Raw genomic sequence first — 27,082 nt, forward strand, 5'->3', positions numbered from 1 at the left:
GATTTCCCTCAACTTATTTCTAAGAAACGAAATTTGATTTGCATCATTAACTTTAAATAAACTCACCAGTCTATCGTAGATTTCCTTGGAGGTGTCTAGTTCAGAGATGTAGGCCACCAAGCGCTTGTCGATAGAGTCCTGGATGATCTTCTTCGCTTTAATTTCTCTGTTCTTCCATTTGTTCCTGGCAGCAGGAGGTGCATTGGATGGAGGCTCAACAATATTGCCTCTCACATGATCCAACATTCCTTGATCCTTAAGGGTTAGATGGATAGACATCTTCCATCTGTGATACTCAGCTTTCTGACGAAGCTTGTCTTTAGCAGGAAAGAGTGTTGAGGACCCCATCGTTCTTTTAGGATAGCCTTGCCAATCTTCTCTTTGGTAATTGCTCTTGCTCTTGCTCGGGCTTTGTCTTCACCTCAGCTCTGATTCCATGTTAAGTTATGGTATGTTCTATGCTTATAACAGTTTACTTCTTTTCCTTATTATATTCCACAGATTAGCAATCACATGTACATAAAGTAAAGTGTAGATAGAACATTAAACGATCGATAGAAAACAAGCCAAGACAAGAGACACAAGATGTGGCGGCTAGCCAGGGACAAACCCCACAATGTGTGGGGAAACCCTTTGATCAAATCTTCTTTTATCTTCAATAATTCAACAGAGAGAAATAGTACAATAAATTTGATTCATATCAGTAGTAGCAAACCCTAGATCAGCAACATCAACATTAGTGGCTTTATCATCAAACTAGGTCAGACGATATCTCACAAACTGACCGTTGGACGGGTTGAGTCCACCACCAAAAGTTGTGGCTTCCAGAGGAGGTTCAGATGAACCTACAACGCAGTTTAGATGAGGAGATCTTCTAGTCCACGCAGGTCAAACTTTACTTTTGCAGTTGCAGCTTCAGTTTCGGCAGCTTTCGGCTTCAAACTAGGGCAGTCGATATCTTGCAAACCGTCCGTCGGATTGACTTGATTCCACCACCAAAAGTTGCGGCTTTCAGAGGAGGTTCAGATGAACCTACAGTGCAGTTCAGATGAGGAGATCTTCTAGTCTACACAGGTCAATCTTTACTTCTGCAGGTGCAGCTTCAGTTTCAGCAGTTCCGGCTTCACATGTGTGAGGGAGGGACCCTTTTCTGCTCAGTAGAGAAGAGACTCTTTTCTGTGCAGTAGAGAGAGAGAGATGTGATGAAAATGAGTGAGTCCAAATGAGGAAAAGTCCTCCTGTATTTATACACAATGTTGGTGCTTGAATAGATGCGACTATTGGGCTTCTGAGCCTACATGAGTTATAGGTCGGCTTGATAATAATTCCATGATCAAAATAAATTCATATCTCCATGAATACTTATCGGAATCGGATGATCTTTATATCAATCCTACACCTTTCAACGAGAGGAATCTAATAAAAATATTATTAGCCATGAATAAGATGACCCACATGAAGTTTTGCCCTAGTTGCCAATTTTAACACCAAGAAGGCATTATATGCAGCCGTATTGAGGGGATCCCACCAGAGCCACGTGATCATCTCGCCAAAAGTCTTCTTAGCTTTGGCTGCATTGCCTTCCTTCTCCCTAATCGTTTAAAGATCATAAAAGCGACCCATATCAAAGTATCCAGTTAACAAGCCAAGCGATGAGCCACGATGAAATATAATAAAATAACCAGACATCAATAGAAGAAATGATCGGCGTGTAATCCGAATCGCTATCCACAAGGTCATAGGCTCTGGCCTTCTGTCGACACGCCAATCACCTCCGCGAAGTATGCAGGCGTGTTATTGTGGAGACGCGCGTACCAAACTTGATTATCGTGGAGTCCTGGCAAGGAAATAATTTTATTTTAAAGAGTTCTGACCTATTCTAAATGGTTTGGTTTCCAACTTATTTTAAAATGAAAAATCACATGGTAAGATTATATACTATCCACGATATATTATATCGTGAATATATATCACATGATATATTAACCATATCCAAACTTTAATACCGTATCAATATCATCTATATGATATATATTATATGCGATGTAAAATGCGGAAGTGTCAGGTGGGGGTTTCGACCCGCCGACCTTCCCATTACAAATACCAATATCTTCACACTATTCCGCTAATGCCTAGGAATAAAAGCACATGTATATTAAAATATTTTATCATCAGCTATGGAAATAATTTGTGAGTTAGTGGAGAATGTTTACTAAGAGAATGAGTGTTATGAAAGAAACTTAGTAAAATTTGAGTTATATATCAGATTATATTATGTTTTTATTTTATATATAGTTAGGCATAAATATTTTAGATTATTATTTATGCTATGTTACAATGGTTAAAAAAAAAAAAAAAGCCTGAAAGGTTTATAAAGACTCATGCATTAGAATAAGTATTATTATGCATTAGGATAGGATTCCCTGCATTAGGACAAGGAGGTCGCGAGACCACCCTCCTTGACCTCGGTACCAATAAGACCTGCCTAGCAGGTAAAAGTAGCAAAAAAACTATACCCGTTTGTAAATTTGAAATTGCAAAACTATATGTTAAATCTGAAAGTATACCTCAAATTTTTACAATTTTATTATGTATACAGGAAACACTACGATGGTAAGGACATATCAGCGACGACGATGTGATTGGGCAGCATCACCATCATTAATGCCACCACTGTCGTCATCACCATCTCCATCGCCACCACCATCATCACCACCACCATCGAGACCATCATCAACACCAATCGCTCCAGCACTGGAGTTGACCGTTATAATGCGCTCATTGGAAGCCATAATGGAAACATTAAAAGGGTCGACAATGGATAAAACCAAAGAGGAGCAACCTCAACCCGAAGAAACAAGTCAAGCAAAACCCAAAAGTTCTGAGAATAGACAATCAAAGGAAGATATTTCTAGAGAGCTTCAGAAAATTAAACTCCCAGAATTTTTAGGAGGACGAGTTGGAGAACGTGCTGAAGCATGGTTAGAAGGAATGAACAGATGTTTTAAACTAAGAGAGTATTCTTCTTCTTCAAAAACAAAAATTGTTGTATTTCAATTAAAGGAAAGTGCCTTGATTTAGTGGGGAAATCTGGAAAAACAACTACACCTCACAACAGATAATGTCCCTTGGGAATTGTTCGAGGAAGGATTCCGTGCTAAGTATTTACCTCCATATTTTCAAGAACAACAAGCCGGAGCATTTCATACATTAATTGAAGGTAATAAATCAGTGGAAGAATATGAAATAATGTTTATGGAGCTTGTGAAATACGTTCACTACTTAAATTCTGATGAACGTCAAGTTGAACGCTTCATATTTGGGTTAAACCCTCACATCAGGGCCTTGGTTAGGATGTGGAAACCATCATCAGTAGCCGAGGCGGTAGAATGTGGCCGTTATGCAGAAGATCATCTAGGAACCAAAAAGGATGTCGGACCAGCAGAACCTCTACAATTAGGGTTTTCAGGAAAGACTCCCCGAAATTTCTTCAGGGGAGGTAGCTCAAGACCACCTTATGGTAATAGATTTACCCCAAGAAATGTAGGAACAAGAGCTCCCATGGCAGTTAACACTATAGCCGCTGAATCATCAAACACAAGTCCATGGAAATTTCGTGGAACTGCTAATAGAGGAAGAAATTCGAGAGGAAGCAACATGAGAGGGCGAAGCCCTTTATCTAGAAATTCACATTATGATTCAAGAGGATCGACCCAGGTTAATTGCTGGGGATGTGGAGGATCGCATTTTCAACGTGATTGTCCAGAAGCTTCATCTAGTATATTGCATGGGACAGGAAAGGAACCAATACCAAATACCCAAGGCAATCATAGAATCCATGCATTAGTCAACAACAATCAAGCAGCACACCAGTCCACTGTAGTGGAATCCTCAGGTATTATTAATGGTATAAAATTCAAAATCTTATTTGATACTGGTGCTACAGATAGTTTCATTTCGTCATATGCATTAAATAAATGTGGGCTGGCAGCTCACAGGCAAAATGATTTCAGACAGGTAGAAATGGCCTCAGGAGAACTCCAATCCGTAGACTTAAGTGTGGATCAATGCAAAATTGATCTGGGGGTCTGTACGACTAAATTGAAAGTTTATGTTACAACCCTAGGAACTTATGATCTTGTCATAGGTATGGATTGGTTAGAAGCTCATCAAGCTTGGGTAGACTGTTATGGGAAAAGAATTCTCGGTATAAATGATGAAGGAGAGGCGATCCAAATTCAAGGTATCAAGAGAAAAATATCTTTACGCTACATATCAACAATGAAAATGAAGGGTTGCTTAAGGAAAGGTTGTCAGGCATATGTAATTCAAGAAATAAGTAAAGAAAAAGGACCATCCTTAGAATAATATCCGGTGTTAGCCGAATTTCCAGATGTATTTCCAAAGGAACTACTAGGATTACCCCTTGAAAGAGAGCTAGATCTCACAATAGAATTGAAACCCGGTACTCAACCAATCTCTAAAACACCTTATAGAATGACAGCTCCGGAACTTCACGAATTACAAATTCAATTGAAGGAACTATTGGATATAGGACATATTCGACTCAGTATATCACCTTGGGGTGGCCCTGTAGTTTTTGTCAAGAAGAAAGATGGATCCTTAAGATTATGCATAGATTATCGAGACTTGAATCAAGCTACAGTAAAGAATCGATATCCTATGCCTCGAATTGATGACCTCTTCAATCAAATGAAAGGAGCTGCTGTCTTTTCAAAAATTGATCTTCGATCAGGCTATCATCAACTAAGGATTTTTGAAAGCGATATTTCTAAGACTACATTCCGAACACGTTTTGGGCATTATGAATTTACTGTGGTACCATTTGGATTAACTAATGCACCAAAAATATTCATGAACCTTATGAACAATGTTTTCTGTAAATATCTTGATCAATTTGTACAAGTCATTTTAGATGATATTCTCATCTACTCCAAGAATGAGAAAGAGCATGAAAAACAATGTTTTCTGTAAATATCTTGATCAATTTGTACAAGTCATTTTAGACGATATTCTCATCTACTCCAAGAATGAGAAAGAGCATGAAGACCATTTACGGATAGTATTATCCTGCCTCAGAAAACACCAGTTATATGGAAAGTTATCCAAGTGTTCGTTCTTTCAGGAAAAGATTCATTACTTAGGTCATATCATATCAGGTGAAGGGATCTCAGTAGACCCTGAGAAGGTAAAAGCAATCATGGAATGGCCAATACCAAAAAATGCACATGAAGTACGAAGCTTTATGGGTTTAGCCGGTTACTACCGAAGATTTGTGGAAGGATTCTCCAAAATTGCAAAACCGATTACAACTCTTCAACGTAAAGGTGTTAAGTATGAATGGACTGAGGAATGTAATAAAGCATTCTCTGAACTCAAAAGACTACTGACCAGTGCACCAATCTTAAGAGTTCCTGATATGGACAAAGATTTTACGGTATGTACTGATGCATCCAAACATGGGTTAGGTGCAGTATTAATGCAGGATAGAGGAGTAATAGCGTATGTCTCAAGAAAGTTAAAGCCTCATGAAGAACTCTACGCTACTCACGATTTAGAGTTAGCCGCTGTAGTACTAGCTTTAAAGATTTGGAGACACTATCTAGTGGGGCGAAGTTTTACACTTAAAAGCGACCATCAAAGTCTACAATATTTGTTCACCCAAAGAGACTTGAATGCTAGACAAAGACGATGGAGTGAATTCTTAAGTGAATATGACTTTGGAATATCATATATTAAAGGAAAAGAAAATGTAGTGGCAGATGCTTTAAGCAAAAGACCCCGAATATTCTCCCTCATACCTATCAAAGTAGACTTAAGGTAGCGAGTACTAGAACATCTCATAAAAGATAGCTAGTATTTAAAAGTAAGATCTAGTCTTGATAGTAAAAAGCCAAAAGAATATAAGTTTGAAGGATATGAATTAAAAGATGATGGAATCTTACGATTTCATGGAAGGATGTATATTCCTGATAATAGGGATCTTCGAGACACCATCCTTAAGAAAGCCCACAGAGAAGTATATTGTGCTCATCCTGGAGTAAAAAAAATGTATACTGATACCAAGAAACTCTTCTTCTGGTTGGGCATGAAACGTGATATCGTTCAATTCGTTGCAAGATGTTTGGAATGTCAACAAGTAAAAGTTGATCATTGTCATCCAGCAGGTCTCTTACAACCTCACGACATTCCTATGACCAAATGGGAGATCATTTCTATGGATTTTATCACTGGGCTACCTCTTACTTCTCAAAGACACAATGCTATTCTGGTGGTAGTGGATAAATTAACGAAAAACGCCCATTTCATTCCCGTAAGAGATACTTATGAAGTTGCTGACGTAGCTCGAGTATTCATAAATGAAATTATCAGATTTCATGGAATACCTAAGAAGATCATATTAGATAGAGATTCGCGATTCACTTCAAAATTTTGGACTTGCATGCAGTCAGCCTTAGGAACTCAACTAAATTTGAGTACAACTTATCATCCTAAAATTGATGGGCAAACAGAAAGGGTAAATCAAGTACTTGAAGATATGTTGAAGATGTATGTTATGGATCAGCAATTGCACTGGGAAAAGTACTTATCCTTAGTCGAATTTGCATATAATAACAGTTACTACAATTCAATCGGAATGCCTCCATTTGAAGCATTATACGACAGACCTTGCAAAACACCATTAAGTTGGGACAGGTCAGAAGATCGGGTGATAGTAGGGCCAGAATTAGTTTAAGAAATGGAGGAGTAGGTAAAATAAATTAGACAACGGTTAAAAGAAGCACAGGATAAACAAAAGAGTTATGTTGATGCTCACAGAATTGATAGGAAATATGAAGTAGGGGATCAAGTTTTCATCCGCATCAAACCAAATAAAAGCACTATTCGATTCGAAAAAGGGACAAAGTTGTCACCCCGATTTATTGGACCATTTAAAGTCATGGAAAAAGTTGGACCTGTCACCTATCGTCTTGCACTGCCACCTCACTTGCATAAAGTTCATAATGTATTTCATGTATCTGTATTAAGGCATTACATAGCTGACCAATCTCATAACCTTCAATGGAAGGAACTGCAGGTATCGGACGAAGGAATCATATCGGTCGAACCATTACGTATACTGGAACGTAGGGTTCGACAGCTCAGGAATTGTCTGGTAGACCAAGTTAAGGTCCAGTGGGACAAGTATAGTCCTGGATCGGCTACTTGGGAAGATACGGAAATCATATGTCAAAAATACCCCAACTTGTGTCAATTTTGAAGAACTTTAAACCATATTTTGTATATATTTACTTTACTTTAAATTAGAAACTCAAAACCATTTTGGAATGATCACATATAAACGTGAATTTTTATGATATGTTATCTGTTTAATTCCACTGGTACGTGGATACCAAGACGGAATATGTTATTGATCTTACTGAATTATAGTTATCAAAGTAAAGTTTAATATTTGAGTAATTTTGCTTCTAATGGGAATTAAGATATTATAATTTTGTTTCATTTATGCATATCGATATGATTGATGAGATAGAAATAAAAGAATGATTACATTTTAATATGAAAGCTAATAACATGAGTAGGATATGGCCAAGTATGTTATACTATAGTTAACATGTATGAATTATACATAAACTATTTATTTTGAATATATTGATGCATATTTTATAATGTATGGACAAGTGTTTATGTTGCAGATAACATCGTTACCAAGATGACCATGTGATGCCAAAAACTTTAGAACAATTAAGGCTCAAAGAGATTCCATGATAGGGTGTTAACCCTAGTCCCACTTAAGAGGGGTGGAGGTATTATCCACCGTTTATCCTCCAAAACCTGGAGTCATGAGAGGACTGTGCGAATCACGCTCCCTTAGACGTGTGATGATGACTGTCAGATGCCTATTGGGCAATCAGGTTGATATAAGCGACGCTGATACCCTTAAAAGCCTATGAATGGTTAGTCAGTATAGCTGATGCCATGGCATATTCTAGTAGAGGATGGATAGGATGGAAGCGGAAGAGATTAAGAAGGATATGATGATTATAGAATAGCTAGGAAACCAACTGGGTAGAGCATGGATATTATAGTTGTAAAATTTTAATATATTAAAGAAAACAAATTCAATTTTGTAATATAAAGACTTATATACTCACAAAAATCGTAATATATTTTAGAAACCCTAACTTCGGGACTAAGTTTTTGGAAGGAGGGATGTATGTAATGATCCACCTATAGCTATAAATAAAATATAAGTATTAGCATATATACGAGACCTCCATACGATAGCTACGTATGCATGGACCCGTATGTAACGCACTATATATATATGATAAATCCTCAAAAGAACATAAAATGTTAGTTTTAATGTTAAATCTTAATTTGTAAATTAAAATTTATGAAATTAATAAAATTAATTAATTAAAATTATAAATTAAATTAATTCATTAAAATAATAAATAAACTTTATCAAATCAAATTTACATATTCGAATAAAATCACCAAATCAAATAAGATTTTTTTTATAAAATTAACACGTATCAAAATTAGGACACAGAGATGAAGGGAGGTGGTGAACAGAGACTTAAAAGAAGGAAGGTTATCTTGAGAGAAGGGGGAAAAAAAGAATGATCAGGGGGCGGTTGGAGGAAGTATAGTTGACACGAAGTTATCGACAGTAAGGATTGAGCCTTGTGTTCTGAAGTTTTTGGGCACGAGGGAACAGATTGCAGCAATTGAGAAGCATTCTGGACTGAGTACCTAGGTTGTACTCAGTTTGGCTGGGAGGTTATGGTATTTTGGTAATGGGAGCGAGAGCTAGAGCAATTTTGAAGCCCCTTCATCTGCAGGAACCCAGGTAGGTACTTTTCATCAAATCAATTACTTTGATATATGAATTTTGGTTAAATTTTAAAGCAGGTTCATGAAGATTTCATATTCTATTTAGAGTAAATAGTTGTTTAAATTATTTGAAGCATTACGGGTTCTTCCTTAGATTGGGTACATATAGTACTTCTTGTAGATGAATGGTGTTACCTTGATTCAATTGAAGAGTAGCATTCCCAACTCCTTTGACGGGATAGGTGGCATTGTTTCCAAGAATGATTTCCAAATTTGTATTCTTTTCTATCAGATTTGAAAGAGCTTCCTTATACCTAGTGAAGCGCCTTGAGGCACCACTATCAATCAACCAATTTCCCAAGGTATCCGAAGGAGAGGCAGTAGAGAGGGAAAATATAAGATAAAATTCTTTTTGCTCGTTATCTACAACATTAGATTCATCATACCTGGAGTTTCTTGATCTTTTGGGAGGTCGACCATTTCCATATTGAGTAGCGGGAGCATTCCTTTTTCCTTTGTTGTTGAACCTTCCATTCCTTTGATTGTTGTAGCAATTGTCATCATCATCCCGAGTTGTATCCCTTTTATTAGGACACTCCCTTGATTATTGACCAAACTTGTTACAAATGAAGCATCTACCTTTCCTTCCTTCTTTGAATCCTGGTCTTCCTTGACATTGCTTCTTTGAACCTGCATTGTTCTTTATTTTAGCATGAGCGGAGACTATAGTAGGATCATTCCTATTTGAAGGCATGTCTCTCTCTATTATCCTTGTTTCCACACATGTGCGGCTTGGTGATGGAAGATATGGCCTCACGGCCTCCTAACAAACTCAACCTCCAACAATCTCCTCAGCCCTGCCTCTCGGTTCCTGGAATTTTTCGGCCTTCCAAATGTTCTCTAAACTACACATGTGCGACCTCTCTGGGTGAATATAGCGCTTCAGAAAACCCTCATGGCCCTCTGAAAATCTTGGCCTTCCTGCAACAAAAATCTTTGGCAATTACTCTTCCTTTGGATCTCGAAAGCCGAAAGATTGATTGATGAAGAAACCCTATGGAAAATGCTTCTCGCTCAATCACTGCTGAAACCTTCGCTGGTGTCAAATCCCACGCTATCACTGTGCCTCTGTTCATTGATCTCCAAGATGCCCATCGGTTTCCTCTTATAATCTCTTGTTGAGAATGCAATGGCCAAGATCTAATCTTGATCAGTGGCTAAGATCATCTTCACTCCATCAAACACTTTTTGTAGAAGTTGCTAGAGAGAAATCGACTTGTCTCAATTAATACTAATTAATTAACCAATTTTACTAAGTGTCTCAATTAATACTAATTAATTAACCAATTTTACTAAGTTAGACTTAGGAAAACTATTAAAAACTAGTTAATAACTATGTTGCAGGAAACGTAGGGCAAGGGGGCGTTTCCGTACGGAAACGGGTACGAAACGCTGAAACGCGTTTGGTACAGCCCTGAAACGCGTTTCAGGCCGTACTGCCACGTTTCCCGAAACTGAAACGTGGCCAGTACGGCCTGAAACGCGTTTCAGGGCCGTACGACTCACGTTTCAGCGTTTTACTTGTGTTTTTTTTTTTTTTTTAATTTAGTTTGTTTTCTAATTTATTTTTAGGTTATCCTAGTGATTTCTAGTTGCTTCTAGATGCTTGTCTAAAGTTATAAAAGTGAACTTTTGTCCTAGTGTTGATATGCAATTCATGGTAATGTTCAATTCTTAAAGTAAAAGTGATATTCTCCTTTATTTTTCATTTTCATCCTTTTACTTAAATTTTTAACATTACCATGAAATGACTCAGGGTGTTTGAGAGTGGTTTCGCCCTCATTGGATTTCATATGGAAAAAGTAGAATTTTAGATCTCACTCAAAATCCAGCAGACTTATATGTTTTTCAGGATTTCAGGATTAGGGGGATTGCAATGTTTCCATTGGATTTTATCATGTACTAGGGTATGGAACTTGTATTTAATCAAGAGAACCAAGCCTTCTATGCAGGGGAGACTCCCAATAGTGAAGAGCATGTAGGGTACTAGGGTATGAAACTTGTATTTAATCAAGAGCACTAAGGTCATTTGACTATGTAGGAGGAGACTCCCAATCAAGCACGAGACAAGAAATTAGAAATTTCTCGTGGCTGATTTTGGATATTTCTATTTTCATTATGTGATCATTCATGAGTAAATGTAATGTAAATTTAGAGACTTATAGTTTATGCATTGACAATTGACAATTTTATCATAATGTAATAAATTAGAATGTATCATATATGCTTTATAATTGCACATATTTCTTAAATGTCCTAATATATATATATATATATATATATATATATATATATATATATTCGCGTTTCCCCGTTTCCAAAATTTGGGGAGGTCGCGTTTCGTATCACTTCCCGTTTCGGAAACTCGTACCCATTTCCTCGTTTCATGCAACTTAGGTTAATAATCTAATTAAGACATTTTCCCTTAAAAAAATTTCCCGGGCTTGGAGATATTTTACTCTTTTTTGCTCTTAGCCTCAATGACACCTCTTGAGACTAGACAAACTGTCTGAACTACAAAATCTAACATACATGAGATAAGTGAACGCACTAACTACATAGGTAGTCAATTTATGCACCTCTTTACATGAGCACCTCATAGAAAACTAGGGCAACATAATATAATATCTTTGATGCTAACATTGGTGGGTGAATGCAATGTTTGTCACTTGTTTTATGTTCCATTTAAAATCTTAATTTGAGCCATGAATTAAGTATTTGATTCAAATGTGTTAACTATACTTTTTTGTCTAGGTGTACTTGACGGCTTGGCTTGCTGAGGTCAACATCAACAACTTTAGGTAATGTTTCAACACATAACATAATTGATAAACTTTTTTTCCTTAACACTAGTGTTTCTAACCCAAGGGGATTTATACCAAACACTTGTTGGCATAGAACTAGCCAAATGCCGAACAACATTGGCTATAAGTGTTTGAGATAACCCCTTGGAATAGCATTGGTATATGTATTACTTTAAAGTCTATTTCAATATGTACATTGAAAAGTTATACATGAATGAAATGGATTAACATAGCATGTTTTTTAATAAGATATTACTTAAAATACATAGCTTTATATGTTTCCATTTACATTTGATGAGTTCATGTGTCGAAAAGGAACCCTATGATATGTCAACTTCTTTATATATATTAAACTATAATAGGCTAATTGTTGGAAATGCAGAGAGGGGGTTGAATCAGTATTTCCCTTTACTTTTCACAATTGGTTAGTTTTCTTAAACATTCAGAGCATTAAAATAAACATACAATCATCATCACATCAATGGTGAGTACACGAAAGATTTGTCTCAACCAAATGCTGTGTTATGTATGATGTACATACAAATTTACCAGATAAATTTGGAAGAGCAAGACTCTCCAAGGGGTTTTACCAGCAATGCTAGAAGGAAGCAAATGCTCCCTGAGTTTTGGTTCCCGTACCAGGGACAAATGGCCCAACTTAAACCTGCTATTTCACCTGTTGCTGCTGCTGCACTGCTACACTGCTACTCCTACCACTACCTCCACTGCTGCCACTGCCACTACCTCCACTGCTGCCACTGCTGTCTACTGCTGTTCATTGTAGACCACTGCTATATTCTTCACTGCTGTCTCTACTGCCACCACTCTCACTATCTCTGCTGCTGCTACTACTGTTCACTGTCAGTCCACAACTGCCTGAAATGCCTCTACCCAACCTCTGACTGTCAATACAAGTCACGGCCGGAACACTGGCTCAACACATGCATTTCTCTGTAATAATTTTACTGGTAAAAGCCCTAGCTTATCTTCTGCCAAGTACACATGCTGCAAGCTCAACAATCACTGATCCAATTTTAGCACGTATAGTGATAAGCCCATTAACTCATACTTCAAGACATGTGACAAGTCTGCAACATTGATTGCTGAAGATGAATTAACCTTCACTTCATAAGTATAGCTTCTGTCTTATGTAGATGTGCCATTGTCAGACCTTGAATTGATTTCTGAAGGAGAATCTTTGTCACTCTAAGAAGCCAGACTTAGGAGATGTATGCTGCTGGAGCTAATATGATGCCACTAATACAGAATGATTGTGCAGACCTTAAGAATGGTTCATTGACTTCAGATCTTAATGCTACGTACATTCAATAGTAGAGCCACTAGTATTCAAATCCTCAAGAATGGCAGCTTCAACTCTTGTTAGATCAAGGTCTTTGACAATTCAATTTGCTGGTGTTGTCCTACACATTCTGGATAGGGCACCTCAACATAATCTTTATACCAATGCTTTAGAACCTTCTGTCTAGTACTCATGCATGAATTCTGTTTTTGTCAGCATGTCATCATTCCATCTTCAGCAGTTTGTTCTCTGCATACTTTGAGTATTGTACTGTGTATTTTTTCTGGGTTCTGCTTCATGGTTTTACCCTAATACATGCGACAGGTCTGAATAAATTTTGGTTTAGGTTGCAACAACCTTCAAATTTGGCTCAACCAGTGAAGCCTTCAAGAAGAGTCCAGATCAAATAGCCACTGTCATATCAAGGATCAAGTCATTGTCATAGACACTTTTCACACTTTTTTATCAGCTTTGATGCCCTGAAGCAATTCTCTCTCCTTCGGAGCATATGCTCAGCATCATCAACAATTGTCAAGTATATGACCATACAACTGCAGATAAAAACCTTTACAGAATTAACTAATCCGTTTTGACAGTTTAATCCTTTTGCTTCTCCAGGGATACATGACCTTGTATTAATGTTTTGTTTGCAGAAGAGTGTTCAAAATGTGTGCCAGTTGCAGAGATAAAAGATACTTTGTGATTGTGGATATAAATACACTGTAGTTGCAATAGGTTCTCAAGCCCACAGACCAAATTGTTTGAGGAATAGAGATCACAAATTTTGACATAATTCTATGGTATCTCTTTATTTTAGATGCATTTTATTTTTACTTAGGTCTAGGACGTAGATTAGGGCTACTAAAATTCTGCCCTAGCTGTTCAATAGGCTTCAAGTTATATTCAAAATTTTCTCTGATCCTTACATCATGTCTGTCACAGAAATTTGCTTAACTGCGCCGAGACTTCTATTAATGTTCAACGGATATGGAATTGGCACAAACTATTTTATGACATCGAACTCCTATTGCTCAGAAACAATCCTTGATCTAATTCAAGCGAAGGACCGAAGGCTTTTCAGAGAAAAAGGTCTTGCAAGCTTCAAACTTCAGTCATAAATGGAGCCACTTGTTCTTCTCTGCATCAGATAATCATGGCTTTAGGTCTGCAGATCTGCAATAAAAGTCAACGAAAACCCAAAGTCATAGGGATCATATCTTGCACTTGGATCATGCGTTGGATAAGAACAGAGTCTGGGTTCTGTTTTAATTTCCGATCTTCAAGACCACCTAGAGCCAAAAATTAACCCAGACATATATTCCAGAACAAACAAGAATTCCCTTCGTTGGCAGCTCCAGAACTTCTATTTTTGAAGAGTTACTTGACTTTACATAGATCTGGACCAGTGTAAACTGCTACAAGTGTGATATTCCCACTTATATTGCTATGTGAAATATCAATTTTTGCCAATTTTTGTCTTAATTCATGTTTGCACTTAGGAAATGTGGGTTTAGAGGCCCCACATGTATTTTTGATTGAAGCAAGCCCAAACATTAGAGTTGGAAAGGGAACATCGAACCTCTAGTGGAGCGTGGGGGCCACCCATAGAGAATTACAGCCCACATGAGAAGTATGCACTCATTGGAGCAAGTTCAGTGGGAGGAAATCGAGCTGGGCCCACATGGACATGTTGGAGGCACTTTGACAAAAAGGAAGGAAAGACACTCATTTTGGCATTCATTCATCTTTGAGAAAATTGTCTTTGACATACCATGCTTGAGTTGAAGCCAAGTCTGCAAGCGCTGTTTAACACACGAGTGTTTCCGAGCGGAAATCTCAACCTTTTCTTCGGTGGACTTCGAGTGCTAGCCCAAGGAGCGAGTTCCATCTATTCTATTCGTACCAGCAGTGGAGAGTGCAAGTTTGTGGAGAGGTTTAGCAGCAGCAATGCAGGGATTGCGCAATTCTTGGAGGAGGTATGCTTGGCGGTTGAGGAGTCAAGGGAGTTTGCGGCTAGAATTTGTGGGGGAGTCCGGCGTATTGTTTGTTTGGAGATTGCAGCCATTTTGGGGGCTTTTTGTAGTAGGATTGATAGGGGGGTCGAATTACCCAGCAGCAGAGATAGAGCGAAAAGAGGGCCGAATTCCAAGGTCATCCATCAGAAATTCCTTCGTGGGTTATTTTGGGTATTTGGTGGAGAGCCCGGGGTTAATTTCCCCGAAATTTCCTGAGCATCGGAGGAGGCCCTAGCAACAGTTCTTCACAACCAACAACGTATTTTCTGGGCAGTTCAGCACAGAGCTAAGAGAGAGCAGCAACAAACTTGAGGGGGACTTCTTACTATTCGCTTGGGCTTTGTTAGCTTGCCTTGAGCAAGCCTAGGTGCATTCTTTCCAGCACCACATTGTACCCTCTTTATTTTTAATAAAATGGCTCAGCAATGGAGTTTTGGGTGCAAATTCACAGACTGGTTATGTGTTTGCTTTTCGTGATTTTTATGTCTATGCATGCTTTGTTATTTACTGTAAAAACTCCCTAGGAATATTATAGTGGTATCAGAGCTCATAGACTTGGCTCAGCTTGTGGGAGCAACACGATCTATGACACTAGAGGATAGGCAAAACGTGACTTACTGGAGACAGAGATATAGGAGTAGAGAAAGGCAGTTGCAGATTACTCTAGATCTCGTGATAACTGAACCGGAGGTTGTGGAAACAAACATGGCAGAGAATGAGGGAGACAAAAGGAGTAAGGAGAAGGAGTTTGCTCATCATTTGTTGAAGGCAGTACAAGACTTGTCCAAGAGTATTGAGGAACTAAGGCAACAAAATTGTAGCAACAACAAGGGTAAGGGAATTCAAGGGGAATTCCAGTTGGGTGAAGGCTCCGATACTTCACAACACCACACATCCCTTAACCCCAACATTCCTCTTATTCCCAACACACTATTGATTTTTGGTAGCATCAGATGTGCTCTAAGTCTCAAATTTTGCAGAGAGGCTTAGACATATGTATTCCATAATACCTAGAAATCGTTTTGGGAAATTCCACCCGACGACATTTTTATTAAACTAATTAATTATTTTTAATGGGACCCTAAGTCTAAACTTAAGAAATTAAGATAATTAATGGATATTAATCTAAACTGTGGGTGTAACTTCATGATCCGAGCCATTGATTAGAATCTAATCTGGGTCATTGGTTCTCAACTGGAAGATTATAAGGACATCGAGGGGCATTTGGAAACACACCAGAGGCAAATACTCAGTTAGCTGAGTAAGTTCGATTTTCTCACTAGTCAAAGTTCGACAAGAGAAAATCAAATCAATGGGAGAGTTGCAGGTGAGAAGGAGAGAGAGGGGGTATCAGCATCAGTCTGAAGGTCAGGAGCAGAAGGAGGACAACGCAGAGGCTCTTACGCAAAGGATAGCGCAGAGGCAGTGTGCCACTGGGATAGCGTAGTTCTCATGCAGAGGCTGACATAGTGAGACGCAGAGGGGACAGTAGGTCCTCTCATGGATCAGAAACTTGTCGAGAAGTGTCTGTAAAAATTCTCACAGAGAATCCTCTTCTATTTTGTTGGTTGTATCTTGTACATGATATTTTTGTTGAAAAATAATAATAAAGAAACCCTCATCTGCTACACCGGTTTTCCCACATTAGGTTTTTCCGGGGACATTTGTCCAAAAAATAACTGTGTCATTGTGTTGTATCTTTTTCTTGTTCAGTATCTTGTTTCAGCATATTAAATTAAATAGTGAATGCTGCAGTTGCATTTACTTTGATATTTACCGTAGAACACAGTAAATAACTTGTATGGTTTAAAAAGTACGAGAAGTAATATCAGTTGCTGCAGTAGGGATTCCGAGTTTAGGAATTTTCACATGGTATAAGAGTAACAGGTGAAGCAAGAAGAATAGAGCTGGAAGACCCAACGTTGAAGGAAGAAGGTAATTCGAAATTCCTGCAAAGGCAACAATTCGAATCCCCAGAGGGTTTGCGTAGTTCAGGCCAGAGGGCTAGATTTTCGAGGGAAATCTCTCTCTAAGTGAGTCGACAAAGAGGTAAGATTTCTAGGTTGAGATTTATTAGCGACAGAGGGAGTAGCGCAGTAGAAGCTTCAGCAAAGAGGTTTTTCTGGTGGGACGCAATTTTCTGTAGGCAGTTGCTAGGGCAGGATAGCATCAGAGATCGTTAGAAAAATAGCACAAAGATGGAAACTCAAGATGTCTCCGAATTATCTTCCAGATTAGAAGAAGAATTCGCATGCTTAGCAAGTTCCACATCAACAGATGTTTTGTACATTGATAAGGGGGCTTCAACCCATATGACTGGAGTGTGAGAATATTTCTCGAGCTATCAAGAAGAACAAATGGACTTCCAGATTACTGTGGGAAACAGAACAAAGTGTTCTCTAGTTGGAGAGGCACCATAGCATTTCAGACGAAAGCAGGAACCAGCATCCGAGCCACCAATGTTCTGCATGTGCCCGGGTTAGGAATGAATCTGATTTCAGTGTCCCAATTACAAGACAAGGGATATGATGTATACTTAATTGGAAGGAAAGTATATGTTAAACATCCAAGATGGAAGAAGAAGAGACAAATTGGAGCTCGTAGCAACAGACTGTATAGGTTGCAGCTCGAGTCTCCAATGGCACTGATAGGCAACAATCATAATGGTGAAAAGGAACTGAATGAATTATGGCACAGGCGAATGGGACACTTACACCATGGAGCACTAAGGATGCTTAGAGAGACTATTACAGGAGTTCCAGTCCTTAGTACTGAGCATGATGATTTATGCAGAGGATGCGTACTAGGGAAGTACGCTAAAGCAACTTTTTCTAGAAGCAACAATAGAGAAAAATGTGTATTGGGATTGATACACTCAGATATTTGTGGTCCAATGTCCACAAGAGCTCTTAGTGGTGGTGAATACTTCGTCACCTTTATTGATGATCACTCTAGAAAAACTTGGATCTATTTCTTAAAGACCAAGGATGAGGTCTTTGATCGATTTAGAGAGTTTAAGGCTCTCGTTGAAAACATGACAGGGAAAAAGATAAAGGTATTGCATTCAGATAATGGTGGAGAATATATGGACAAAGACTTCACAGATTTTTGCGCAAAGGAGGGCATCAAAAGAGAATGGACAACTCCATATAATCCGAAGCAGAATGGAGTAGCAGAGTGGAAAAATAGAACTATTGTTGGGGCAGCAAAAGCTATGTTGTATGATCAAGACTTGCCTAGATTCTTATGGGAAGAGGCTTGCAACACAACGATATATATCCAGAATAGAACTCCTCACAGAGCATTGGGGAAGAGAACGTCCGAAGGTGTCTTCACTGGGAAGAAGCCGGAAGTAAGTCATCTCAGGATATTTGGAAGTGTGGCATATTGTCACATTCCAGACGAAAAGCGCAGTAAACTGGATCAGACTGCAGAGAAGGGGTACCTCGTATGATATAGCGATACTTCAAAGGCATACAAGAACTACATTCCTAGTAGCAGGAAGATTGTAGTAAGACAAGATGCGATGTTCATGGAGGATAGAGCTTTCAGAAAATCTCGAGAGATGCCAGCAGAAGCTCAGTTCGTAGATGCTCCATTAGTCCAGCAACAGCAGGGACAACACGGAGGACAAAAACCTGGATCAAGTACAGTGACCAGTACTAGCATTTCTTCAGAAGAAGGAAATCCAGATAGTTCTCAGCAGATGGAACGACAGGACCAGGAAGAGGAGTTGATTGAGCCTCCCACCACCAGTGGTAGAACCAGCAGGGAAGTACAGCAAACGCTGAGGGACACAGAGGAGTTTGTTGGAGCTCCTAGAACCGAGAAGAGGCAACGTAGATAGCTTGACAGATACCAGGCCTTGGTAGCACAGGTTGAAGAACCCTCTAGTTTTCAAGAAGTCGTTGAACACCAAGTGTGGGCGGATGCCATGGTAGAAGAGTATAGTTCTATCATGACGAATGATGTCTGGGAAGTAGTACCTAGACCAGAGGATAGATCAGTTGTAGGATCAAGGTGGATCTACAAGATCAAGTATGCTGCAGATGACAATATAGAGAAGTACAAGGCTAGGTTTGTGGCAAAAGGGTATGCACAGAAAGAAGGAATAGACTATGAAGAGACCTTCGCCCCAATAGCCCGATATAGCTCTATCAGATCCGTTATATCCCTAGCAGCTCAAATGGGATGGGAGATTCACCAGATGGACGTCAAGACAACATTTCTAAACGGGGTGATAAAAGAAGAGGTGTATATAGAATAGCCTGAAGGATTTGAAACACATGAAAAGAGAACTCATGTGTGCAGATTAAAGAAAGCCCTGTATGGGCTCAAGCAGGCACCCAGAGCATGTTATGGTCAGATTAATAGTTACTTGCAGCAGTTGGGATTCATTAAGAGTGATGCTGATCCCAATCTCTACTAATTATAGAGAATGAGCCACTTATTCTGTTATTATATGTGGATGACTTGTTTTTAACAAGGTCATCTAGGCTCATACAGGACTGCAAGAAGAATCTTGAAGCAGAATTCGACATGAAGGATATGGGCTTGATACACTATTCTCTAGGGTTGGAAGTTTGGCAGAAGAATGGGGAGATCTTCCTTGGGCAAGGAAGATATGCTACAAAAATTCTGAAGAGATTCAAAATGCGGAATTGTCGGCCCATGGCTACTCCCATGATCACCAACTAGAAGAAAATAGATGCATAAGGAGACAAGGAGGTGGACCCCACCTTGTACAGACAGCTCATTGGGTCACTCATGTATATGGTCAACACTAGGCCAGACATTTGTTACGCTGTCAATACCCTTAGTCAGTTCATGGTGAAACCAAAAAGGGTGCATTGAGCAACAGCTAGGCACATTTTGAGGTATGTGCGTGGAACGGTCGGATATGGGTTGAAATACTCCCAAGGGGATGATGTCAGATTGAATGGATTCACAGATGCAGACTGGGTAGGTAGTTCAGTAGACTGGAAAAGTACCTATGGGTACTCCTTCAATGTTGGATCAGGAATTATCTCTTGGTGTAGCAGGAAGCAGAAGTTGGTAGCTCTGAGCTCAACAGAAGCTGAATATATGGTAGCCAGCACAGCTACGTGCGAAGCTATATGACTTAGAAAACTGCTTGTGAGTTTATTCAGAAAAAGGATGGAAGCGACCAGGATTTACTGCGATAATCAGAGTTGTATCAAACTCTATGAGAATCTAGTATTTCATGATCGGTCAAAACACATTGATATCAGATGTCACTTTATCAGAGACTGTGTTCAATGTGGGGGGGTAGTAAAACTGCAGTATGTTCCCATAGGAGATCAGGTAGTAGACGTACTCACGAAGGCTCTAGGAAGAGATAAGTTCATTTAGTTCAGAGAGCAGATGGGTATGGTAGAGAATCCTTTTCAGTGGCAGGGAATGAGAGAGAGTTGCAGTAAAGATGTAGTGTTGGCAGTGGCAGGGTCAGCAACAATACAGATGCAGCGTTTGCGCAGTAGTTGGTGGGCAGTGATATCAGACATCAGCAACGCAGAGGGAGATGATACAGAACAGGGTGATGCTTCGAAAGGTCGCATTACTAGAGCACGTTCCTCGCTAAGAGGGAGTGTTGATTTCTGGTAGCATCGGATGTGTGCTAAGTCTTAAATTTTGAAGGGAGGCTTAGACATATGTATTCCACAATACCCAGAAATCGTTTTGGGAAATTCCACCCGGAGACAGTTTTATTAAAATAATTAATTATTTTTAATGGGACCCTAAGTCTAAACTTAGTAAATTAAGATAATTAATGGATGTTAATCTAAACTGTGGGTGTAACTTCTAGAAGAAGGCGAAGATAGAGTCCAAATGATCTAAGCCATTGATTAGAATCTAATAAGAAGGACATCGAGGGGCATTTGGAAACACACCAGAGGTAGATACTCAGTTACCTGAGTAAGAGTTACCTGAGTAAGTTCGATTTTCTCACTGGTCGAAGCTTGGGAAGAGAAAATCGAATCAGAGGGAGAGTTGTAGGTGAGAAGGAGAGAGAGGGTATCAGCATCAATCTGAAGGCCAGAGTCAGAAGACGCAGAGCAGAAGGAGGACAACGCAGAGTCAGTGTGCCACTAGGATAGTGTAGTTCTCACGTAGGGGCTGACGCAATGAGACGCAGATGGGGCAACAGGGCCTCTCGTGGATAAGAAACTTGTCGAGAAGTGTCTGTAAAAATTCTCATAGAGAATCCTCTTCTATTCTGCTGGTTGTATCTTGTACATGAGATTTTTGTTGAAGAATAATAATAAAGAAACCCTCATCTGTTGCATTGGCTTTCCTGCATTGGGTTTTTCCGGGGACATTTGTCCAAAAATAACTGTGTCATTGTGTTTTATCTTTTTCTTGTTCAGTTTCTTGTTTCAGCATATTAATTTTAAATAGTGAATACTTCAGTTGTATTTAATTTTATATTTACCGTAGAACATAGTAAATAACTTGTATGGTTTAACAAGTAGGAGAAGTAATATTAGTTGCTACAGTAGGGATTCCGGGTTTAGGAATTTTCACACACACCATCTAGATCCACTATTCCCACGTTCTTGACATCTGGAGCTGGTGGGCAGCAAGGGCAAGAGGAGTTGCATATGGGGGACTATTTCTTGGAGTATCAGTCCTATGGACCCAAATTTAGGGAAGTCGTCACTTTCAGGGACTTTTGCCGGCTGAAGGGCAATAATAGGCCCAAGTGACAGAGTGGGGGAAACTACACGCATGGGACAGATTTGCAGCGTATTGTGGGGAGGTTGTTTCTCCCAACTTTTGATGGCTCTTCTAAGAGCTCAGCCAGAGTGTGGGTAGAGAAGCTGAATGCCTACTTCTAGCTAAATCAGATAACGGAGGGGGAGGCAATAAAAATTTCCACAAAATTTGGAGGGTGAAGCCCATGATTGGTGGTTCCATGGGCTAACCAAAATGGGACATGTCGGGGTGACAACCTACGAGGATTTCACCAGGAGGGTGTTTGAGCATTTTGAGAGGAACGATTTGGAGGAGCACTTTGGGGAGCTGACAAGGTTCATGTAGATCGGGAGTGCTGAGGCCTACATTTCGAAATTTCTGAGCCTGTCAGTGATGGTGCCGAATCTATTAGAGTCCAGGAGGGTCTTCATGTTTATAGAGGGGCAACAGGCCCACTATCTTGCAGGACACAATGGGGAGGGCCCGAGATTTGCAGGATGCTCTACTGAGGGTTAGGGCACCACTACCACCTAGACAGGGCTTCTAGCAGAGGGGAAGAGACACTAGGGCTCCACCACCGAGAGCCAACCAGGGGCATGGACAGTTGGATGAGGAGACCCGGAGAGACCTTCAAAGGAGGAAGTTGTGTTTTACCTGTCAGGAACCATGGGCTCTAAGCCATAGATGCATAACGGGCAAGGCCCACTACATTGAGGTTTTCTCTAACAGTGATTTGGAGGATGATGCAGATTTGGAGGTGGGTGGAGATGACAACGTAGTGCAGGCAGAGAGGGGGCCACCACCACCACCCCCACCAGGGGGAGCTCCTTTCACTCCATCAGGAGGGGTCCTTGCATCTTTACGTGGGGTACCCAAGTTTTTGACTTTGAGGATCAGGGGCACCGTGTAAGGGCAACGTGTCTCGGTTTTAGTGGACAGTGGGGCTACCCACAATTTTATTGATGCATAGATGGTCCAGAGGAGGGGTATCACAACCAAGGAGTTTGAGGGTTTTTCGGTTCTGGTACCAGGGGACAGAACCATGCAGTGCACATGCTATGTTCCAGCTTTGACAGTGACCATGGGGAACTACTCAGTGATAGATCACTTCTTTGTGGTGGATGTGTCAGACACCAATGTGGTGATGGGTGTCCAGTGGCTTTACTCGCTTGGCAGGTTCACTACTAATTGGAGGAAGTTGGAGATGGAGTTCACAGGGTTGATGGAAAACTAGTTTTTCTACGGGGTATGCATTCTTACCCTCCACAGACTGTTTCGGCCCACAGGATGGAGGCAGATATGAGACATGGGGACAATGTGTGGGCTGTGGAGTGTTGATTTGGGGTAGCATCGGATGTGCTCTAGCCATGAAAATTGGTGGATAGACTAAAGCACATGTGCTCTCCAAGACCCAGAAATGGTTTGGGCAGAATCTAACTAGTTTGGGAGATATTAAAATAATTAATATTTTTAATGGAGTCCCTAAGTCTAAACTTAGAGAAAATAAAATATTAATGTGAATTAATATAAAACTGAGTTAGAATGGTCCAAAAGTCATGGATCAAGCCAGATCTAATCTTAGACATTGATTAGGGACTTAATCTCGGCCATTGAATCATCAATGAGAAAAGTATAAGAAGAGGCTTGAGGGTCAGTTGGAAAACACACCGAGTTGATCAAGGATTCGATTTTCTGGGGCAGGGTTTGCTAAGGAAATCGAAGGAGTGATCTGAGTTGCAATGGAGGGTAGTGAATGCAGTAGCAGAGAGGTAGAAATAGCACCGAGAGCATCAGCGCAGAAGCCGGGAGAGGGTTGACGTAGAGCCAGCTAGAGGCCACGTAGAGACAGCCAGGAGCTGTGCAGAGCATGAGGAGGGCTAGCATGGGAGACACAAAGGCTCTAGAGGCTGACACAGAGCACCAAGAGGCTGACGCAGACCCTAGAGGTTGATGCTGGGAGATTTCGTGGGGCAGATTGGAGTTGAGGAGCTGGATAGGTTGACGTAGTCCCTATTACGGTGGCAGAGAGCAGCAGAAGTGCTGCAGTGTTGCTGTGGGATCGTTCATCTAGTGATTTAGTCGGAATATCTGTCTCCGACTGAGAGGTACTACTGCCAAGGGCATTCTCTGTTGGGTGAGCCATTTCTGGCACCCATATTGTATTCTGAAACTGCTTAATAATAAAACCCTCTGATAGCTACACCGGTTTTCCCGCATTGGGTTTTTCCGGGACATTAGTCCAAAAACAACGGTGTCCCTTGTGCTTGTTTTCCTTCAGTTGATGATCTGTATGTGTTGAGACTACACTTGTATTTATTTTCAGTGTTTACATGGTAAATAACTTGTTAATTAATAGAACAAGTAGGAAGAAATAAATCAGATAGTACAGGAAGAATTTCTAATGGATAGAATTAGAAATTCCAACATGGAGTTGAGGGTTTCAGAAGCTGGGGGTTAACCCAAGCCATTGCACCCGGATATACAAGCCATTTTGGACAGGTACCCAATAGTGTTTGGAGACATACCATCGGGTCGACCACTTGACTGGGGGTTTGGCATACCATTGAGCTGGAGTAGTAGGTACATGCCATGATTACTGCCCCTTACTGACATCCTAAGGCATACCGGGATGAGATAGATAGAGCTATTCATGATTTGTTGGCACTTGGGCACATCAGGCCTAGCTCCAGCCTTTTTGCTTCATCAGTTGTTCTAGTGAAGAAGGAGGATGGGTCCCTATGCATGTGCATTGACTATAGGGCCTTTAACAAGAAGACCATGAAGAACTGTTAGTCTGTTACCCCATCCCACGCATAGATGAGTTGATGGATGGGGTGAGGGGGATAAATTTCTTCTCAAAGATTGACTTGTGTTCAGGGTACCACTAGATCTGGATGAGGGACCAGGATGTCCCTAAGACCGCTTTCACGTGCCACTATGGGCACTTCGAGTTCCTAGTTATGCCTTTCGGGCTAACCAACACATCGGCCACCTTCTAGTCCTGCATGAACCACTTGTTTCGTGGACAGTTGCAGAAGTTTGTGTTGGTGTTCTTTGATGATATCTTGATTTATAGCCGGACCTGGGAGGCGCACTTGCGACATTTAGAGATAGTGTTGCGTATTTTGGAGAAGCAATAGTTCTACGCAAAATTGTCTAAGTGCGAGTTTGGTTTGACAGAGATGCTCTACCTAGGGCACACCATTGGGGAGGACGGTGTGAGGGTCCATGAGGAGAAGATCAGTGCCATCTAGGATTGGCCAAAGCCCCGGAATGTGATAGAGTTAAGGGGATTTGTGGGCATCTGCACTTACTACAAGAAGTTCGTGAAGGGCTTCTCTCAGTTGGCAGCTCCCCTCACCAATTTGATGAAGAAGGGGGCCTTTGAGTGGACAACTACAATGTAGGAGGCCTTTGAGTGCCTCAAACAGGTCATGAGCAATTTTCCTGTATTGGCACTTCCAGATTTCACCCAACCCTTTGTGCTGGAGTGTGATGCATCCGGAGAGGGTGTAGGAGCAGTTTTGATGCAGGGAGGGCACCCCATAGCCTTCGAGAGTTGGAAACTATTGCCCCACGAGAGGTTGTACTCCATCTATGACAAGGAGATGCTAGCCATCATGCATGCGCTAGCCAAGTTCAGACAGTACTTGGTGGGGAATAGGTTCAGGGTCAAGACAGACCACAACAACCTCAAATTTCTCTTGGAGTAGAAGCAGTTGCAGGAGAGGCAGCAGAAGTGGGTGAGCAAGCTCCAGGCGTACGACTTTGACATTGAGTATGTCAAAGGGAAGCACAACGTGGTGGCTGATGCGTTGTCCAGGAGGCTGACTACCCTTTCACTGATGAGCATTGCCCCAGATTGGAGGGCACAATTACTGGTAGAGTACTCCAAGGACCGATTTGCATGTGAGGTCCTTGATGGGGCAGTGGCAGATGACTGGTACAGGGTGATGAACGAGGTGATTTACTTCAGAGACCGGATTTACTTGGTGCCCAACTCCCAATTGAGGGAGAAGATTTTACAGGCTGCCCATGACTCACCACTAGCAGGGCACCAGGGGTTCACAAAGATGTATAGGGCCATCAGAGAGCGTTTTGCATGGAGGGGCCTTAAGGATGATGTTATGAGGCATGTCAAGGAGTGTGACACATGCCAGAGGAACAAGGGTGAGTAGTCACACCTTGCAGGGTTGCTACAACCTCTTCCTATCCCTGAGGGGAAATGGGAGAGTGTGTCGATGGACTTCATTATCGGGTTTCCCACAGTACAGGGCAAGGACTGCATTTACGTGGTGGTGGACCGGTTGACGAAGTTTGCACATTTTTTCGCCATCTCAGCCTGGTACTTGACCTCACAGGTGGCCGAATTGTTTTATAGGGAGGTGTTTCGGCTACATGGTCTTCCAAAGACCATTGTTAGTGACTGGGACAACAGGTTCATGGGGGGCTTTTGGTAGGAGTTGTTCTGACTAGTGGGGACTGAGCTCACTCTGAGCACTAGTTATCAACCGTAGACAGACGGGCAAATGGAGACAGTTAACAAATGGCTGGAGGGCTACTTGCGCAACTATGTGACAGCCATTAGCGAGCATGGATACTATGGTTGCACTTGGGCGAGTACTGCTACAACACCACGTACCACATGTCCATAGGTATGTCTCCATTCCGAGCCCTATATGGTTACGATGCATTATCTTTTGCTGACGTGATGTTTGGAGATAGCAAGGCCCCTAGGGCCAAGGATTGGATATAGGAGAGCCAAGACATTTTGCGGGCTCTCAAAGACAACATGCGGACGACACAGAACCAACAGAAACTTTATGCAGACAGGGGCAGAGTTGAGAGACAGTTTGAGGTAGGGGATTTGGTCTTCTTGAGGCTTCATCCATATAAGCAGTCATCACTCAAGCAGAAGGGGGTTGAGAAGCTCAAACCTCGCTTCTATGGGTCGTACTGAGTCACTCGGAGAGTTGAGGAGGTAGCATATGAACTGGAGCTACCCCCGAGATGTTGAGTGCACAACATTTTTCATGTGTCTTGCCTGAAAAAGGCATTGGGGCAGCAGGTGACAACAGCTACAGAGCTACCCCTTATGGATGATGAGGGGCACTTAGTTTTGGAGCCAGAGGCTATTTTGGACACTCGGGAGAGACATTTGCGGAACAAGGTCATCAAGGAGTTTTTTATCAAATGGAGGAGCCTATCATATGAGGATTCCACTTGGGAAGGGGAGCAGATACTTTAGCATAGTTCCACTGCCTTCCTTTTAATAGCCATCTTCCCTGATATATTACCTTTTCCCTATCACTCTTAATGTCATT

General features: G+C 40.8%; 1 protein-coding gene across 6 annotated transcripts in view; it reads left to right on the plus strand.

Annotated features, from left to right (window-relative positions):
• Positions 1-27,082, plus strand: part of LOC149263254 (uncharacterized) — a 463,048-nt gene that overhangs the window by 365,749 nt on the left and 70,217 nt on the right. For all 6 annotated transcript variants that reach the window (XM_089425983.1, XM_089425987.1, XM_089425985.1 and 3 more), the window contains one exon: positions 11,677-11,723. In XM_089425983.1, coding sequence (XP_089282109.1) covers positions 11,677-11,723 — 47 coding nt within the window. The remainder of the gene's footprint in view (positions 1-11,676; positions 11,724-27,082) is intronic.

The sequence above is a fragment of the Pinus tabuliformis genome, chromosome 6, assembly GCF_031772625.1.
Source record: "Pinus tabuliformis cultivar Carrire ecotype Pingquan chromosome 6, CPIR1, whole genome shotgun sequence".
In the NCBI taxonomy this organism is placed as follows: Eukaryota; Viridiplantae; Streptophyta; class Pinopsida; order Pinales; family Pinaceae; genus Pinus; species Pinus tabuliformis.